The 21,607-nt window shown below is 29.7% G+C and overlaps 1 protein-coding gene across 1 annotated transcript; it reads right to left on the reverse strand.

Annotated features, from left to right (window-relative positions):
* Positions 1-3,089: 3,089 nt before the first annotated feature.
* Positions 3,090-8,303, reverse strand: LOC122272414 (uncharacterized). The gene is made up of 3 exons (XM_087168743.1): positions 7,293-8,303; positions 5,405-7,052; positions 3,090-5,329 (listed from the first exon to the last, which is right to left on the reverse strand). The coding sequence occupies exons 1-3, from the start codon at positions 8,301-8,303 to the stop codon at positions 3,090-3,092; spliced, it is 4,899 nt and encodes a 1,632-aa protein (XP_087024869.1).
* Between the last annotated feature and the right edge of the window lie 13,304 nt (positions 8,304-21,607).

Consider the following 21,607-nt stretch of genomic DNA (forward strand, 5'->3'; position numbering starts at 1 on the left):
CAACATTTCTAGTTAATATTTTACCATACATCAAAAAATAATTACTTAAAAGGATCTTTCGTAATGGATATTAAAAATGCAAAACTTAATAATTGTGGAATAAATATATATTCAGAAAGCTTTTTTTTAAAATTTCTTTGATAAACTTCCCCTGTTTTACTTGCAGAATCCTTTCTGAATGCTGTTCTTAGTTAAATAAATTTTAAACGGTTAGTACTAACCGTTAGAAAATGGGTCCGGTTGTCGGAGCGAGTGGGGAAAATATTGCAAGATTACTTAAGTTTATGCAGTTTAAAAAGTAAATAAATATGTCGAATGTAACATCGCTTGCATGTCGATATTTTGAAAGACTATTTTCAGCATTTGGAGCTTTAGGGTTTACTCTAGGTTTATCTGAACTTATTTATTCTATACTTTAAATTGTAAGTTACTTCTGCAGATGAAAGAGAATTTCACATGAAGGCTTTCTTCCACCAAATTAGTTCCTTTTAAGAGGGGTGACTTCTCATCAGCCCCAAAATTTCCAGACCAACGAGAAACTTCATTGCCCCTGCTGGCTATTTTGTATAGTTATTTGAAGGAAATATTTTTCGAAAAAAACTTTTTAAAGCTTTTCTAACTTCATATCAGAGCTTCTTGTGTCGGAAATGTATTCATGTTTTTTAGGTATAAATTCATAATCTATAGTCTTTTTCTGTGGTCTAGTGGAAGCTGGAAAAAATACCGTGGATTACTCCAAAGGTTTAAAGTAACAAACTATGCAAACTAAACTATACATATGTAACGAATACTGAACATTGATTTTTGGAATTTATTTATTTTACAGGATGAATGAAATTGATTATGTCCATCAATTGAACACTGGATTTCTCCTGATGATGGCTGTTACATCCAATGAAAAACTCTGTCCCAATGTCTTTGGAATTTTCGACAAACTTTTATAAGAATTGTAACCACGAAGTTCATCAATTGTCTAGCGGAAGCTGGAAGGATTGCTACCCGATTGATACCCTGAGTTGGATATGTATGAAGGAGTGTTTTCATATCATGGGACTTTAACAACTTAAGTACTGATTTTATTTTATTTAAATGTTTTGACATCAAGCTTTTATACAAACTTTAATCATCAAGTTTTTATAAATTAGTTTTATGTGCACTGAATGAAATTGATTATGTCCATCGATTGAACACTGGATTTCTCCTGATGATGGCTGTTACATCCAATGAAAAACTCTGTCCCAATGTCTTTGGAATTTTCGACAAACTTTTATAAGAATTGTAACCACGAAGTTCATCAATTGTCTAGCGGAAGCTGGAAGGATTGCTACCCGATTGATACCCTGAGTTGGATATGTATGAAGGAGTGTTTTCATATCATGGGACATTAACAACTTAAGTACTGATTTTATTTTATTTAAATGTTTTGACATCAAGCTTTTATACAAACTTTAATCATCAAGTTTTTATAAATTAGTTTTATGTGCACTGAATGAAATTGATTATGTCCATCGATTGAACACTGGATTTCTCCTGATGATGGCTGTTACATCCAATGAAAAACTCTGTCCCAATGTCTTTGGAATTTTCGACAAACTTTTATAAGAATTGTAACCACGAAGTTCATCAATTGTCTAGCGGAAGCTGGAAGGATTGCTACCCGATTGATACCCTGAGTTGGATATGTATGAAGGAGTGTTTTCATATCATGGGACATTAACAACTTAAGTACTGAATTTATTTTATTTAAATGTTTTGACATCAAGCTTTTATACAAACTTTAATCATCAAGTTTTTATAAATTAGTTTTATGTGCACTGAATGAAATTGATTATGTCCATCGATTGAACACTGGATTTCTCCTGATGATGGCTGTTACATCCAATGAAAAACTCTGTCCCAATGTCTTTGGAATTTTCGACAAACTTTTATAAGAATTGTAACCACGAAGTTCATCAATTGTCTAGCGGAAGCTGGAAGGATTGCTACCCGATTGATACCCTGAGTTGGATATGTATGTAGGAGTGTTTTCATATCATGGGACTTTAACAACTTAAGTACTGATTTTATTTTATTTAAATGTTTTGACATCAAGCTTTTATGAAAACTTTAAACATCTAGCTTTCATAAATTAGTTTTATGTGCACTGATTTTTAATAATATGGGCAAATAAAGTTACTTAGTTACTCCTACCTTGCTAGATCAGGCATTAGGTAATTTCTTTGACATGCATTAGTCAATTAAAAAGTGATATTACACATTAATTTATTCTAGTTTTAATATTATATATAATATGATACTGTTTGATAGTGAAAGACTCTTGGAATTTTATACCAATTTTAAACACATTTAAGATTCTTAGAAGCGCCAATTTAATAATGAGATGAAGCTTTTACAGAGCTGTGATTTTCTTAGACGTCTATAGTTAAAATAATAACGAGCTTAAGAACTTCACTAAAAATGTTTATAGACAAACATCCAACGTCTAATGTAGTTTTAAAAAGAGTAGGAAGTTCTCTCATACTCTTGGTGCTCTCTCTCATTTTTATAAGTCTCTTAACTTACATCTAAAGCTCCACTAGTCGTTGATATTATTAAAATCAACTATCATTAAATCTTGGCAATCGTTAAATACTGTTTCCGTCAGTTTTAGAAACTTGATTTCCCGATATTTGCTTGCAAAGTTTTGACTAGTGTCATCATAATCTTAAGAAAATCGTCTGGGGATTTCTGCAATAAATTTATTTTAAACATGGTTTGAGCTTTTTTGTGATAAACTCAGAAACAGTGATATTTGTCCCTTCTTCTTAAGCACACTAATTGTAAAGAAACAGTGTATAAAAAAGCGACAGAGGGGTTAGGATTCATATTCTTTAATAACAACAAAACAAAAAATAAACATTAGAATAACCAAAAACAAAAGAGTAGGCAACGCCATCTATTGGTTCAAAACATAAATTTTCTACATCCAGCCCACTCCAATGCATTGGTTTAGCGATGCATTCTATTACAAATAACCATACAAACGTTATACACTTACAAAAAAACAACAACATTTAATGAATATTTCAAACAAAGAATAAACAAAGCAATCAATCACTTTCTAATAAGTAAAGTCTCTCAATGGGTCTATTTACAACACTGTTTTTTAATTGGATTTGGCATGACCTTATTCTACCATCTCTGCCAGGAAAAATATCTTTTATTCGACCTAACTTCCACATTAATCTTTTAACATTATCTTCGCGTACAAGTACAACATCACCAATTTTAAAACTTACAATATTTTTGGGCATTTTATGCATCATGGCAGATCTTAATTCTAGCAAATATTCCTTTTGCCAGCGTTTCCAAAAATGTTCTATCATCATAAGCCTATGTTTCCATCTTTTTGTTAATTCTGCTTTTGAAGACTCTAATTTAGAACTGAAGGATGGTAAAACGGTTAATTGATTACCTATCAAAAAATGCGAAGGACTTAAAGGATCCGGTTCATTAATATCGTTATACATATAAGTTATTGGTCGAGAGTTAATAACAGCTTCAATCTCTGTAAGTACAGTAAGTAATTGTTCAAAAGTTAATAAAGATTTATGTAATATTCGTTTTAATGCAATTTTAACCGATCTTACCAAACGCTCCCAAAAACCACCCCACCATGGAGCACCTTCGACAATAAACTTCCACTCAATTCCTTGTTTTTCTAAGTATTGTAGAAGTTCGTCATTTTTACACAATTTGAATAAATATTTAATTTCACGATCAGCAGCTTTAAAAGTTTTGGCATTATCTGAATAAATTATTTTACAAATGCCCCTGCGTCCAAAAAACCTTCTTAGAGCCTGAATGAAACTTTCAACTTTTAAACTAGACACTAACTCTAAGTGAACCCCACGAGTCACAGCACAAGTAAACAATGCAATGTAACATTTAGAACCATCCCTTAAATAAAGGGGTCCTGCAAAATCGATGCCTGTTATATTAAATGGGGGAGATTTTTCGATTCTATCAACAGGCAGATTACCTGTTACTTGCTTACCAGAAGTAACACTAAATCTTCTACAAATTTTACATCGATATATAACAGATTTCACGAATTGTCTTCCTTTCACTATCCAAAATTTACTTCTTATTAGCAATAAAGTGTCATTCACACCAGCATGCAAAACCCTTTCATGACAATCCTTAATAATTAAAGCAACAAAATAATCATTATTAGGTAATATTATTGGACACTTTTCACTGACATCTAATGAGGAATTAGCTAAACGACTTTTAATTCTCAGAATCTTATTTTCATCAAGTTTGGGATTCAACTGAAATAGTTTAGAATTAGAATTGATTTCTAAATTATTTTTTAAACAATTAATTTCATTCGAATAGTATTTATATTGAACAGTTCTTATCCAATAATTATTTGATTCACTTACTTCAGTACTCGTAATTGTCCCATTTTGTTTTACACAAGACCTTAAATTCTTAATGAATCTGAAAATATAGGATGTAACATGCAATAATTTACGTAAAGTACTAAAGTTCTCAACTTTGAGCACAGGATCTGGATCAGCACCTGCAATAAAAGAAACAGTCATTATTTCAGTTTGGACATCGTCAGTCAGTGAAAACTGACTATCATCAGTAGCCAGCCATTCATTTCTGGAACAGATAAGCCACGGAGGCCCGTGCCACCATACATCGTCCTGCACAAGGGCACTGGCTTCGATTCCTTCTCTCGTCAACTTGTCAGCAGGATTATCAGAGCCAGGACAGTGATTCCATTGACTGGGATCGCTTCTTTGTTGAATTTCGGTGACTCGGTTTGAGACAAAACGTTTCCATTTCCGGGGAGATCCACGAATCCAATGCAAAGTGATAGTTGAATCAGTCCACATAAAGATTCTTGATTCAGGAAATTGGTCACGGATTGATGCAATCATTCTGGTTCCGATAACAGCAGCCATCAATTCCAGTTTAGGAAGAGACAATTGTTTTAATGGAGAAACGCGACTTTTAGCTATCACTAACTGGGATGATCTAGATGTTGAACTGGCAGATATCAAATAAATTGTAGCTCCATAAGCACTTTTGCTTGCATCACAAAAGCAGTGTAATTCATCACCAGATGGATCCGAAACTCTATTTAGCCACCTAGGAACCACAATTTGTTCTAAAAAATGAAGTTGCTTGTACCATTCTTGCCAATTTTTGTCGATTTCAGGAGGTAGAGCATCGTCCCAATCAATTTTCAATAACCAAAGTTTTTGGAACATGATTTTGACTTGGATCATGAATGAGGACAGCCATCCGAAAGGATCGAAAATTCTTGAAGTAGCTTGCAATAAAGTTCGTTTTGTACGAGGGTTAGAAATTATAAAATTAAAAAGGTCTCCAGTTTTAAAATTAAAACAGTCATTCGACAAGTCCCACTTCAATCCAAGAACTTTTACTTCTTCGGTTCCATCAGCTTGAACTTCTGAGCCATATATTTTGTAGTTCAAAATTCTTGAGTTAGATTTCCACTTCACGAGGTTCATGGAGGCCTGCTTAAATATTAGGGTTGCTTCTTCCTGTACTTGCGATGCTTCCTCTACAGAATTCGTTGAATAGACAAGATCATCAACATACATGCAAGAATTTAACAGCTTAGTTGTCATGGGATAAATGTTTTGAAATTTCTTCAAGTGATGACGTATAGTTGCTGCCAATAAAAAGGGGCTTGATGTTGCTCCAAACATCACACGAGTCATTCTGTAAATTTCAAATTTTGTATTGGGAAACTTAGCGTCTTCTGAAATCCATAAAAATCTTAAGGCATCACGATCTTCTGGTGCAATTGAAATTTGTAAAAAAGCCTTTTGAATGTCGGCAATTGCAGCAATTTCACCTTTACTAAAATTCAATAAAACTATCAGTAAATCAGGAACTAAGTTAGGTCCTTGCAATAAACAATCATTCAAAGAATGGTGACCTTTTTCTCTAGATGAAGCATCATAGACTACACGCAGTTTTGTTGTGGAATGATCTTCTCTAATTACAGCCCGATGAGGAACGTAATAAGTTTTCTTTGAGTTAAAAGCATTCTTTTCTGTTTTTTCTATTATTCCTTCCTTCAGTTGTTCATTTATTACGTTTTTATACTGTTCGAAGAAATAAGGACTGGACGTAAATCTCTTGATCAATTTCTTCATTCGGCTTTCAGCATTATGAAAATTATCATGTAAATCAACTATATCATTCTTCCATGGAAGGTTTACTTCATAACGGCCATCTATTATGCGAATAGATTGTTCAAATAAAGAAAGTGCTTTTATATCTTCTTCTTTTTCATCCAAGACCGGTGCTATTCCTAACGATTCTATTTCCCAGAAAGATTTAATATTATTAGATAGCTCTTCATCTAAACATAAATTTGAACTAACAGTCATTGATCGTAAATCAGAACTCATGACGGAACCTTGAATACACCATCCTAATCTAGTCTCTACAGCAACTAATGCTTCGTTAATTCGTTCAATTTTTCCAGTAACAATTTTCCAGTAAACATCACTTCCTAATAGCACTGATATTTCATTTGGATTATACAGTTGGTGAACAGTTGGCACATCATCTGAAAGTTTAATTCCCAAAGAATGCAAAGTTTTAGTTAAGTCATCGCCAGACATTTTAATTTCAGCAGTAGTAATCACGGGATACTCAATAGCTTCAACAATAACAAAGTTATCAGGATTAATTAGATCAACAAGTTTCAATTTCACTTTCCTTCTACGACTATTTACACTCTTACTAGATCCAAATGTATGAATATTAAGATCAATTTCTCCTGTAACAGGCAAATTTAACTTTTTCGATAACTTTTCACTTATAAAAGACGTTTGACTACCCCCGTCAAGCAAACATCTAACTAAACATTCAACCTTGTTCACAGCAACAGCGGTAACAGTTTGTAAAATTACATTTGAATTCTGTTTCACAGAGTTTTGCACAACATGAGATTCATTATTTTTATTTACGAGCATTTCTTTATCATTATTCGAAACGGGACTTTCGTTTTCAGGCTGTTTAATGCAAACAGAATAATGATGCTTTTGTTTACAGTTAAAACAAACAAGATTTCTTTTCATGCAATCCGAAGATATAGATAAATGTCCTTTTTGAAAGCAACTGAAACATCTACCACTTTTCATTAAAATTTGTCTTTTCTTATAAACATCAGCTTCATTACATTTAAATTTATCGTGATTCTTAGAACAAAAAATACATTTCAAATTCAATGTTGATAAAGCAAAGGCGCTTACCTTGGGTTTTCTTTTAATCCAAGATCTTTCTTCTACTTTCGATTCTGGAGTGAATTTAAAATTTTCTTTTCTTGAATTTTTTGAGAGTAGAGCTGATCGTTCACGGCTTTCAATTTCGTTTCTAATAAATTTTAACAATTCTTCAACATTCCAAGTAGAATCCCTCGTTCTTTGACGGTTGAAATCCAAAATTATATCTTCAGGAATCAGCTTCATCAATATTGGACAGAGTAGATTTCCATAGGTTTCAGACATCACATTTAAAGACCTTAAACTTCGTATTTCAATTTCAATGCTATCGTAAAGTTTTCTCAGCGCATCAACATCGCTAGAAACCTTTACTGCGGTTAAATTTAACAGTTCGTTCATGTGAGCATTAATAATTAAGTCACTTCTTCCATAGCGATCTTGTAAAATATCAATGGCTGCTAGATAATTAGAATCACAAATCGAAAGTCCATTCACAGCTCTTGCAGCAGCTCCGCCAAGATATGACTTTAAATACACGAACTTATCAACAGTTTTCAAAGTCTTATTTTCGTGAATAGTCGATTTAAATTGTTCCCAGAAGTTATTCCATAATTTAACATCACCGTAGAATTTTTCGATATTAATGTTCGGTAATTTTACGTGAACATTTTGAAATTCTTCAGAAATAATCTCGGTTGAAATACTTTCGTTATCGTTCTTACGGTTTTCCATATCCAACTTAGCACTCGACGAAGATAAAATTCTTGAAATTTTCGTTTTTAAAACAATAATCTTATCAGAATATTCTTCCGATTGTTCGTATTCCTTTTCAATTTCGTCAACTTCAATCAAATCTTCAATTTTCAAATCCAGTTCTTTCAATAAAGATTCCTTTTCAATAAGTTTAGCCAATAATTCATCTAAAGTTTCAATGTTCGGAATTTCATTTTTTATTTCATGTTCGATTTCGCCGAACAATCTAGTCGTAGATGCTCTGACCGCACCTCTTTTCTGCTTCCGTTTTGAAAGTTCAGCAGACATTCTCGAATTCAGAATAAATTATCGAATAAAGAACGAAGAAATAATTTCAATATAAAGTTCAAGATCAAATTCAAACGAACCCCTCTTCAGTAATAAATATTTTCAATCAGTAATAAATATTTGCAATCAATTCCCGGGTTTCGGCACCATATAAAAAAGCGACAGAGGGGTTAGGATTCATATTCTTTAATAACAACAAAACAAAAAATAAACATTAGAATAACCAAAAACAAAAGAGTAGGCAACGCCATCTATTGGTTCAAAACATAAATTTTCTACACAGTGTTTGTAGTATCAATAATCTGTCTATTTCTCTAGTTGATTTTTATTTGTCAAACTACTTTTTTAATATCTTATTTTCAAACTTTTTAAACTTTGGATGCATTATAGCTGAGTTATACACAATTGTGAACTTTTCACAATCGAGTTATTACTTTCATGTAGTTGGACACATTTGAAAAGAAAGGACTCGGCATTTGCAATGAGTTTGTTAAAACATTTTTTTGAGAATTACCTGAAATCAAATTTTATGTGAAAAATTTTATATTACGTGTTACAAACGTGAGAATGTTTGAAAAGTCTAAGTCAATATATGTTCAATTTGTGCAAAAGCACCGGAGATTCCTCACGGAGGAACTTTTTTAGAAGGGAAAACATTTTTAGTTCAGTTTTTAAAAGAGGTTGCAGCATTGAATCAGTTAAATTTTCAAACTTTATAGATTTCTGAGTGTTAGAAGCTTAGAAGGAGATACGCAACAACAAAATTTTTCAAAACTGAATCGGGTTTCTTATTTTTATTTTCACGTAGTTTGACATTGAGTGTTAAAATTCCTGTCCTATATATATGAATTGAAATTCCTACATGTGAGAGTAGCTAAGGAAGACCAGAACATTTTGTATTAATGCACGTTTTGGAAGACGTAAGTTTTTCCAACTTTTTTATAACGTTCTCTTAAAACAACAATTTCTTTCTTTGCTCATGACATTGTAACTTCTTAAATTGCCAACAGAAAGAATATAACTCTCGCCTTCCAATTAGATGACCCAGATTCGAGTATAACCACGAAGAGTTTTCGCTTCTTTTTATGTAACGCAATCGTGAGTTACGCAGACGCTCCTTCAATAAGTCCTCCGCGAAAGCTAGCTTCTTTTCCCTTGTCTTTTGGGTTGGTAACAAAATTATGAGTCTACGAGCCGCAAACTCAAAAGTGGGTCAGCCGTTTAACACCGAATGTTTATTTTACTCAATTATCTGAAATATATTTTCATCGCTTTTTTTTCATTGTTTTAAAAACTTTTCTAAGAAGTAAATATATAATAATACCTGCGAAATATTTCACAGACACATATTATTGAAAAATTCTTACCTAAATTATTTTTTTCTTTATCTTCTTCTTAATTGTGTCATTTTTTACATGAAGCAAACATGAAATAGCTACTGATCACTCGTCATACTCTAAGAATTAAATATACAACAATTATTACTCTGAAATTTCCCTTTAATCTTCTTCTTAATTGTTTCATAAATCTTTACGTCATTTAATTTTTGGTGCTTCAATACTAAGATGTTCTAAGTAAAGTACTAAATGGAAAAAAAAATAAAACTGCTTCAGCAAAACTTTGATAAAAATACATGATAATGTATGTGATAATTAATACATCTACTTATTGTAATAGCTGGGAATTTCAATGAATATATATAGGAAGTAAAAAAAATAGTGTTTGTCTATTTAAATGTGTCTTTATATTTATGTCATATATAGTATAATGCTAGATGTTAACTGTTGTTAATTTTTAAAATTGAATTTGATGGTAATTGTTAAGTCTGTAAAAAATATCATTTATAAAAGTTATAATGAAGATATATTGCGTATTTTTATATGTTTAAATTTGTTCCATGTCATGAGCTTTGTAAAAATTGTAAAATGATGCACATAGTTTTAGTGATTTATGCAAAAGAGACCCTATAATAATATTATTTGCTGTAGTGTTGCTTGTTATTTAAGCTTTGTCAGCTTAATCTTAAAATAAACTTCTTACGTTGGAAAAACTAATTAAATTTTAATGAAAAGTTAATTTTAAGAAATATGTTTCAAAAGTTATGAAATTAATTAAGCCAATATAAATATTTTTAAGTATATTAGATATCATTTTTTTGCATTATGATTGAGGCAATTTCGAAGGTTTTTTGATGCAGTTTTAATTTTGAATGAAAAAAGCGAAATTAGTTGTAATTTAAAAATTTATTACTGTATCTGCTGTTTTAAAGTCTAGTTTATCGATCATCATATTCCATTGAAATATTCATATTTTTTATTTTTCATATGGTTTTGTTGCACAATGCATCTCAGAGCTACCCAAAATTAAAAAGAAAAAAAAATGTTGAAATTAAACTTTTAAACCTAAAACCGGTTCTGTAAATGAAGAGAATTTGTGGAGCAAGTAGAGAGATAAAAAAAATTGATTGCTAAGGAAAAAGCTCACAAAAAATGCTATTTTTAATCTTTTCAACACATAATCTCGGTCTTTATTTATAGCATACCATTAAGGATGTTAAGTAATAGCCTCCCTTGATAAATATTTTTAGTATCATTGTCACAAAATAAAATAAAAAATTTATCATTTATTTTGCATTTTCTGAAAATTTATAGTTGATTTGCGTGTTTGAATTTCTTCAGGAATTCGAGATTTTTAAGAAATTACAAAGTTTTTTAATATGCTGTTTTAAAAATTCATACAGAGTTGTTTAACGTGTTGTATATTAGATAACATCAGAGAACTTTTTCTAACCATTAATACCTCAGAAACTACTCGTCCTATTTTATGAGATTATATACAATTTAATCAATATGGACTTTACATCCTCATTTTGTTAAAAAAAAAGTTTTTAGAACGTATTATGCTACATGGAATTCGTCTATTCATAAGATAGTTTAAATCCAAATAACAATTAGATAATTTCTGCTATATGGAAGCAATTCGATTTTTAAAAAAAAATTTCTTGCAAAAGATATCACAGTTTAGCGTTAATGATTTAAATGGGATCAATAACTTTTGCTTTATCGTTTCAATTAGATTTTTAAAATAAAGTTTTCTAGTAAAAGATATTACAGTTTGACTTTTGGCCCGTTTTGCCATACTCTGTAAAGGTTGCAGTAACTTTTTAGGAAGATCGATTTTCGAGAAATTCATTTTATCTCATTATTTTACTAGCTGTAAGTTTTTAGAAAATGAAACATTTATAGCGCTTCTTCCTTAATGTATACAATTTTTTAGAAATAACTATCCTTTTTAATCCAAGTCAGCTTGCTGAATAGCGAATGAGAACAAATGATATAAATAAAGTAAGTTTCAATTTCATATGCCAATACTGACAGAACTTTTGTAACAATGCAAAGTTTATGTTTAAATATTTTTTTTCACGTCTCTTTATTTATATTCCTAATACTCCTGTTTTCACTTATTTTATTTTTGAATATTATTGAAGCATATATAAAGTACAGTGATCCAAAAAAAAGTATTTCCCTAACTAATTCACACTTAATAGCAATCTAAGGCAATGAAAAAGACGCACTCTAAATATGCAAATTAATTATTCTTAGTATCTAAATAGGCATTTTTATCATCTATCTAAAACACTACAGGGAAGTCTTGCTGTTCTCCTTTGATGTTATTGCGGAGCGTAATTATTTCTTTTTCTTTTTAAAAAAAATATTTACTCTTTAATGAATTACTTCATTGAATTCGGCGTGATCTGTCTTCAAAGAATTCAAACATTTTAATTTTAGCCAACAAATTAGTGCTCCGATACTTTGTGCACTCAAATCCCTCGATGCATAGTGCACCCAAACCCTTCGATGCATAGTACACCTTCTTTCTTAACAAAAAAAACAACAAAAAATTTGTAAATGGGCCCAAGATTTTTCCGATTTGAGAAATTAACCAACTAAAAAAATTTTTTCTTCTTCTGGAGAAAATGTCTCTTAGTCTGTCATTAACACGTATTCATAACAAAAATTAATTACTTAGGTATACTTAAAGTACATCATTTGAAGCATTGAAGTTACAACTGAATATATGGAAATCCGTTGCTTAAATCAAAGGTTATTTAGGGTAGTACTTTTTTATAGATTTGTACTGTTAGTTAACAAATAGGAAGAAATAATTTTTGCACACTTGGCGATAATAATAATCTGTAAATAATTACTGCCTGTTGCAAATAACTTATTGCAAATCTGAAAAATAAAATGTTAAATGCACAAGTTTTTCTATTCATCTTCTTTATGGTCACCTGCAATTATTTGTAGCCTTTATCAATCAATAAAAGCTGTAAGCTATCAGTATATTATGTTTATAAATATAGTTTATAAACATTTTGTCCCTGTTACAAATAACTTGTAAAAATTCTGCAAAATAAAATGTTAGATGTAATGTTGAACTTTTTCTTCTCATTTTCTTTTAACTTTGAACCTCCTAAGCCGCAGCTTGCAATATATAGGATAACATTTGGTGAAATTTTATTGCTTAAAAAATTTGAGTTATTTTTTTCTATTTGTGTAACAAAGAGATCTTTTATATAAAATTATAATTCGTTTACATTTTCAGTTGGGGATTGTATTTAATTTATTATTAAATAAAATTTTGAGAAAGGTAAGTAATTCAATTCAAGTAGCCTTTCAGATTGAGTTTTGGCACATGCACTTGCTATTTGAATTTTGTGAATTTTGTTTCATGACTAAAATGTGAAGAAACATATATCTTTAAAAAAATCTCCTGCAATCTGCAAAAAATTCTAAAATTTAAAATTTATAATTTTTATGAAAAAATTTAAAATAGCTAAAAGAGAGTTCGTTTTAATTGAATGACATTTTTTTATAATTTTTTTGAAATATTTCATTAGACTCAATATGCTGAAAGGAGTAACATACCAGTCCAGCAGTTATCGCCACTTAAAAGGAGACAAAACCCTAAAATCCCAACTTTCTGCAAGTTTTGAAAGTCTCCGGTCTTTTTCAAACTTGTTACCTAGAAAATTAAAAAAATATCCTTTCTCTTATTTTCACTTGTTATCTCTCTTTCCCAGTTCATTCCGCTCTTAGAGCTGAAACTACGATTTCCCTCCTCATGACGTCACGCTGCACACAGATCTCGGAGATAGCAAGCAAAGATATTATGAAAACTTTGTATCATTCAATCTATAAAAATAAGTTCGACATTTTCTTGATATTAGCTTTCAAACTTTATGCAATTAGCATATTATTTCCTTTCAAAAACATAGCTTTAAAAAATTTTCTTGGCCAAAAATATTAAATTAAATACCATTTTAAACTAATAAAAATATTTTACTAGTTGTCAAAAATGACGCTATTAAATACTTTATTTTAAAATTTTTAGTTTTAACCTTTATTATTAAAACAAAATTTAATGCAGATATCGGCACTTTTTAGCTACATATTGTTCTATAACAATAATTTGTAAAGTTGATTTCAAAATATGCTGTTAATGGCAATTTGTTTATACTTAATCATTAGGAAACAACAACCTTAAAAGCTAATTATTCTAACAAAATAATAATTTAGATTCATGAAAATATTAGAAATTTTACAATTGCTTATAGATATGAAAATTTAAAAGAATATAATTAGATTAAAAAATAATTATATTGTAATTAAAAAAATAATAAATATTTAGAATAACTACATTAAAAACAACGTTATGCAACTAGGAGAATTTCAACTATTAATTTTCTATACTTTTAATTTAAGTTTCTATTTTCTTTGATTTATTTATTTTTTCGTCTGCCTTTTTTTTTTTTTTTTTTGAAGTTGCTGGGTGGTTTCAATTTAGATGGCGAATTCTTATAAAAGCTCTGAAATGTAAAATAAGCGTATTGCTGTTTTATTCACTGCGGGATATCGTCCCTCTAATTCATTTATAAATTCCTTGATGACACTTTTTGACTTTCCTCCCCATGCACACTTCGAAAAATGTTCTCAAATTCCTGACACACTTCCATCCATGATACTGACAGAACAATTAGTCCTCCCTTAGAAAAAAAAGCACTTGGTGGAGTTGGAGCACTTTAAATCGGCAATCCAAACAAACGATTTCTCATATCATCTTCATAATCTTGTTTTAAGAAATGGGTCATTTTATTTGCAATGTTGAAGCCATTTCTTACATAGTTGTTCATTTACTTTCGGGAACACGTGGAAAATTATTTTTTTCCCTTGTGTGTTCTATCAGAATTTTTGTAAGTTCAATCGCACAAACTGGAATTTCATAAATAATTTTAAATTTTTGTAATTCACTTCACAAAACTGAGAAAAATCATTATAGGAAACAAAGAATGTCTTGGAATATGTCACAAAAAGGAATGCTCCTATATTAGTTAAAGCTTGTTAGACCGAACACTTCGTTCTTGAAGTAAAAGCTCAAGCTTTGCGCCACCGTGAAGTCACAGACGAAAAGCGAGGGTTTAGAACGGAGAAAGTTTCTACAAAGGAGTGAACTAGCCCTTCTATTCCCTTTAGACCTGAGAGTAAGCACTCTCTTCACTGATTAAAATATATCTATTATATTATATATATTATATTTACTATATATATATTTACTTATATTTATATATTATATATACTCTATTATATTTACCACCCGCAGAGCAGCATCCCTACAACAAAAAAGTCATCTCACGGGAGAACGTTACTTCAAATTGCAACGCTCTCTCCTATGGATCAAGACTATTTTGTCTTCACTTCGGAAATATCGGATATCAACAGAAACTGATTTCTGTTCATTAATTGGCTTAAATATGGGGTGAAGTAACATGGCAATAGAGTGAAGTTTTGTTAGTAATTTTTTAAGTTCCTCTGTCGTGAGACTGACATTGTGATATTCTTTTCGTTAAAGTGCTCCTAATTCAATAAAATCTTTTATTAGTTTGAAACTTAAATATAATTTTTAAATATTTATTATATTTTATTTAGATTGATTATCCTAATTGCTTAAATTTTAATTCTTCTTATCTTTAACTGAGGCTGGAGCAAATTCTTTGAGATTTTATTATAATATTATATTTGTAGTCAAAATATAATAAAAAATACACGAGAAATCAAAACAAAGAAATCAGAACGAAGATAAATTATAACAAAAAACACAAAATACAATTTTGTGCTTTCGATTATGATTTATCTTCGGAAGATATATATGAGAAACAAATCTGTAAAATCTATCTACGTAATAAATAAAAGTCTTGTTTTCATTTTTTTATTCATTTTATTTAACTGTTAAAAGCAGAATCGTTGTAAACGGGATATGTGACTAGGAGCTCTTTAATCATTATAAGACTCCTACAATGAAGGACTTGAAAAGAATTTATTTTCAAAAGTGAAAATTTTAAAACTTTTTTTTCTGTTTCAGTATAGTAAAATATTTTTAATTAAATATTAAAGTATGTACACAAAGATGCATCTAATATTTTTAGATAATTATTTCAATGGGGACCATAAAAACAAAATTCTCTACTTCTGTAAACCCAACACCTAATCTATTGAGGAATAATAGAAAATATAATAAATTTGAAAAATTCAATAAAAATGGGAATAAATTTGAAAAGTAGGCAAATATTCAATAATTTAGACAAAAATCTACGTAATCCATTTTCCTAGAGGTCCCGCTGAAAGAGAATAAAAGAAAAATATTTTTTTCTCAGATGCCAACGAAAAATATTTTTCTATAGATCCCCGCCACGTTTAGGAACAACCCTGATTTATAAGTAAACTACACTGTAAAATATTCCGAGCTATGTCGCGCCAAATTTTGGTATTCATTTGCTGGCTACATGAAGTGGTGCTCAGTTTTGCTATATATTATTGGTGCTTTCACTAGTTACAAATAACGGGAGAAGGTTGCACCAAAATAGGTATTTTGAAAAGACCTACAAGCTGAGAAAGGTTGCTCCAAAAATAAGTGTTTTGAAGGAAACTGAAAGTGAAGGAAGGTTGTAGTATGATTTAGTATTTTTAAAGTGCTAAAAATCAGAAAAATTTATCATTAAAAGTAATCATTATTAAGTATTTATAAGAAAGGAGGAGAAATTTAATTGTTGAATAATGTGAAAATTATTGTATCATAAAATGATGTTTTATTAATCCTAAAAAAAGAGTAAAGGTGCTATTATAAGTGGGTTATTTAATGAAACTAAATATGGATCAGTTACACTTTAGTGCAACTTCTCCTTATCATTTAGTATGCGTGCAGAGCACCAAATGTATATATATATATATATATATATATATATATATATATATATATATATATATATATATATATATCCACTCTTTAATATATATATATATATATATATATATATATATATCAAAATAAATAAATACGAAAAAGCACGAAGAAAGTTAAGAATAACAATAAGTTTCATTTATTGTGCATTAAGAAAGGAACAATAAAAATTAAAAAAGAATTTTAATTTTTATCTCAAGCAAATTCTTATTACTACGTATTCTGAAATTATTTTGTAATTTAAAAATGAAAATATTACTTTCACAAATAAAAATTTATATTAAAGAGTGGAGAAATATTGGATTGGTTAACCCCCAATCTCTTATATAAAAAACATGCCAATATTAATTACATTGGAGCACGGAAATAATAAATTTTAAGTAGATTAAGAAACGCAAAAATATTTACATAACTTGGAATTAAGAGCAAAAAATATACAGACTCAGATCAGTATTCAAACATAATTTACACATTTACAGTCACCTTGATGTTTGCATACATAGACAGAATTTAATAATTTTTATGCAAAAAAATAATCAAAATTTAAATATAACTTACTTTTTACATATTTTTACGTATCTCAGCATTAGTGAGAAAAATACAAAATGAAAGGTACAAAATGAAAGGTAAACTTGAAAGATACGGAGAACATTAGAAGGGATTTACATTACATTAGAAGGGATTTACAGCTTTTGCAATTTCAGCTTCCAACTATAGCACTAAGTACTTCATACAAAAATTTTATGATTCATATTTAAATATTTATTCATGATCAAATAATGGATGTTTGGGAACGGCAACACTGTCTTTCTAATATTTATATTCTGACAGAGGATAATAATCTATAAGATTTACTCGTGCTATTATTTTAACTACATCGCATTTTTTCTGTTTAAAAACGCAACAAGAATGAAAAAGATTTACACGCAAATAAAACTTTTTAGCTTTTCCAAAAAATAGCAATTATTTCTCCAAATACAGGTTCCTCATTCTTGAAACTTGAAACTACACACATTCCTTGTTTGCAAGCTATTCTTGAAACTAATATTTTTGAAGTCTGAAAAAACTGTTTACAGCCTTCTGGAATTCTGGTAATTTCGGCAGAATAATTATTTTTATAAATAGCCTTTGCACTGTTTATAACAATATTTTTTTCTAAGCCTCTTTCTTGATAAAAAGCATTGAAGCTGCTTTTGTGCTAATGAAAGGAGATTTAAAATAATGTAATTTAGGCTAATAAAATCTATAGGAATTGAAATAATTTCTCAGAAGAAACATGATATGAATCCTTACTTTTTTAAAACGTAGAAAGATCAATCAAAGCACGTCATATTTTAATTAGTATTTTTGAGAAACTACAATGTTAAAAAATTTGAGAAATTGTAATTCTTATGTAGCAAAATGCTAAAACATTTCACCATCTGAAAAATTTCTTGAGACCAATATAGGCGGGGGGGGGGATTTATCTTAAGCCTCCTTTCTCTCACAAAGATCCTGGAAAGGATGGTTTTGAAATTTTGAAATATTATTAGTACTTTTTTTTTGTTGTTGTTGTTAAAATGCGCCAAGGCACCCAAGTTGAATTTCTCCTCATGAGAAATTGTGAATTAAATTTTATTCAGAGCGACCCTACAAACAATTTGCAGATGGAACTGTTAACTGTTAAAATAATAAATAAACAACATGATCATTATCTAGATGGATCAAAGTGTTGTGTTGAGTATAAGAGGGCGGGACATGACTGCTGATAAGCACACAAGCAGTATTCATGTGGATGGTATTAAAATTCCACATGTATGCTGTTTGTGAGGATTGTATTTTTGATTAAAGTTCTTTTGTTTCATAGCAGCAGATATATTTCAGAAAAAGTAAAAATGCATTTCCAAACGTTTCAAAAAAGATAAACATCAAATATTCAGAGTTCTCTAATTACTTGAACTGTTTGAGTGTTTACTGATTTTACTTAGATTGAAAAAAAAATCAAATAAAATGAAAAATGCAAAAGTTTTTTGTTCGTCATTTATAAACCAAACGTGAATGCAGAAAAAGTTTTCTAATGATTTCTCGATAAAAAATTGAAATATGCACATAGTTTTAACATCTGCAAAAGTATATTTCATTTAATTTTTCTGAGCGTAAAATAATTTCCTACTTGGAATAGATTTTCTGTTGACGTTTCCAAATATTCACTATCGTTAATATTTTTTAATTGTATGTAATAAATAATATTTTCCATTATTTTTATTGTTATTTGTCATAAAAAGTTAACTTTATGCTATTTTTGATAAATTTAAAAATGTGAGAAAATCTGTACGAAAAAAATGCTACCCTTATGAATCGCAATCGAAAGAATTATGCTGGTAAAAAAAGTTGTTGAACTTAATTAGACTAAAAAAAAAATAAGTCAATTTCAGTTCAGTTCAGTCGCATTCTTCTTTATTACTTTTCAACTAATTTACAAAACAGTACAAGAGTTTTATCGGAATTGAGAATTTTGATGTTTATAATCACAATAAGTCATGTGAATCGTATGTTCAAAAATTCATTACTTCATTTTTAAAACTAATTTTACCTAATCTAGTTAAAAGTGATGCGTTCCCGCAACAGCTCGTTGTGGGCCAAGGCAGTCGTGGAGGTTAATGGCATGATTTCGGCTCGGTGGTCAGCATTGGTACCCATCGATCGGAAGCTGGGTGGGCTTTAGGCTGCCATCGGGTTCAAACCCCAGTTCTTAACAATAACAGTTCATTGCCTTAACCGAGCAATCGCTTCTCCCAATTTTGGTTAAACGAGAAAAGTGCGAGATAAAAAAGAAATGAACGAACTTTCACAATCGTTTTTTTTTTTTTTAATGAAATTGAATCTTCATGAAAATAAGAAGAAAACATAAAATCTATAGTTTGATTTTGACTATGTTCTAAAATCAAAACCTAAAATTGTTTAAATAATTTCTCTCATTCACCCTCATAGAATCTATAAAAATATTCTTACTAAGAGCCATCATATCAGTATTGAATACGCACGGTTTTGTAGCTCCCTCTATGAAAACATGTGTAATTACAGAGAAAGAGAGTGTGCGTGGAAGGAAGTTACAATGCGGAACCTGCGTGGTATTTTTTTATTTTTTAATGTAAAACTTCAAACTATTTTAAGACGATAGACTCCAATTTCAGATCAGTGGTCTAACTAGTTATTTTGCAATTAATATTTAAAATTGCTCGATTAACCACGCCCCCTAAAACGCAGTTAGTTTACCCATCTCGGGTGATGACTTAAAAATGTAGGAAAAATACGACTCCCATCACCTTTACAGTAAAAGAGCATGCCGTCGCTCGTAGAACATTGATAAAAACTCTCAAAAATAACTCCAAGCACTTGCAACAAGCATTGTTTTATATCACGTTGTAATAGCTTTACATTCAACACACCATATAAAATTTAATAAAATAAATATCTAAACGTAAATATAAATGTACCAAAAGGCGAAAAATGACAGAATTGGTGCAAAGTCATCAAACGTGATGACCAAGAAGAAGGAGAAAGAAAATCGTGAACTATCTGAAACTTTATTGTTTTGTTATAAAACCATTTTACAGTACTTAGTAATATTTTAATTTTATAAAAATGTCTTTCTTTTGCTTAAGCTTCTCTGAAGAAATCATTCATTATGATGAAAAACCATACATGTAAAAATTATGTCTCTACAATTAATTACATCATACCATCATAAATGACGTCGCAGCTCTTTCGGGTGTTTATATTTATGCTACATTTTGTTTAGCTGCACAAAAACTAAGAGACCTGGAAATTTGAAATCACAATAGGATGTAAAATAATGACCACAGAGTATGATGGCATAAATAATCTATAAGAAATACGAATGCTGTTTATTTTCCTAAATACCCGTGATTTCTGCATTTATTCAAAATAGAAATATTATCTTTTTTTTAAAAAATTCTTTTTTTTTCCCTTTGCACATACTTTTAGATTTGTAAAAAGTAATTAAAACTTTAATAAATGAAGGATAATTTGTCAGACATAAATATAATTACGTGAGAATTGCAAGCAACGCTGCCGTCGTTATTTTGGGAGATCAACTTTGCATTTTATTTTGCTGCGCAAAATCTGTGAGAAACGTGATGAAGTTAAATAAAAACGCCGAGAACGTAGGACAAAAAAAATAAAAATAGCAAGTTGGTTTAACTGTTAAACCTACAGTAAAAAATTCCAAGTGGCCCTATCTGCTGCTTGCTATGCACAGAGAGAAGATGCGCAGAAATGCTGAGCACATGGTAATACAAAAGTATGTGAATCTGCCTCACCAATGTCTCTCACTTACCACTTGTCTCCTCAGTATTTAGCTTACCTAAGAAGACATGAAACTCGACATGCTGAAAGAGGCATTTTTATTTGTTTACTTAACGCGATTTCCATTACAATTTTGTTCGAAAGAAATTGGAATTTTATGTGCTTTTTTTTTTAAATTTTTTCTGAATGTCTTTGCTTTACCATTTACCTATTATTGAAGAAAATTTTTCTCTTCCGAGATTTTTATTTTATATGCTCGTGCTCAAGTAGATGCCGAGTACGTTTTATTTTTAGTTTAATTAGTTACTCAGTTTGCGTATTCTTCACTTAAAAAAAAAAAAAAAAAGAAACAGTGAGTATACTTTTTGATTGAATTTTATTACTATATTCTGAATTTCCAGTTTCAAAACAAAAATAGCTGAAAGAGCTATCTATCGATTGCAAACTTGAAATTATTTTATTTACTTATGTTTATTTTTTTTTACAGTTTAATAAGCTATACGATTTCATCTATCATTTATACATTTGCGGTACGACGTGGAATATTAATAAATAAATGACGCAAAATTTATTAATATTAACACTAAACTTAAATGAAAGTTACAAAACTTAAAGTTATAGAAATAAATAAAACTTAAATTTTATTTATTTTATTTATGCTCGACTCTTGAATGGTTCTTAATTCTTGGATTTTTAAGATT

The sequence above is a fragment of the Parasteatoda tepidariorum genome, chromosome 7, assembly GCF_982258835.1.
Source record: "Parasteatoda tepidariorum strain Cologne lab strain chromosome 7, Ptep-v5.0, whole genome shotgun sequence".
NCBI lineage: Eukaryota > Metazoa > Arthropoda > Arachnida > Araneae > Theridiidae > Parasteatoda > Parasteatoda tepidariorum.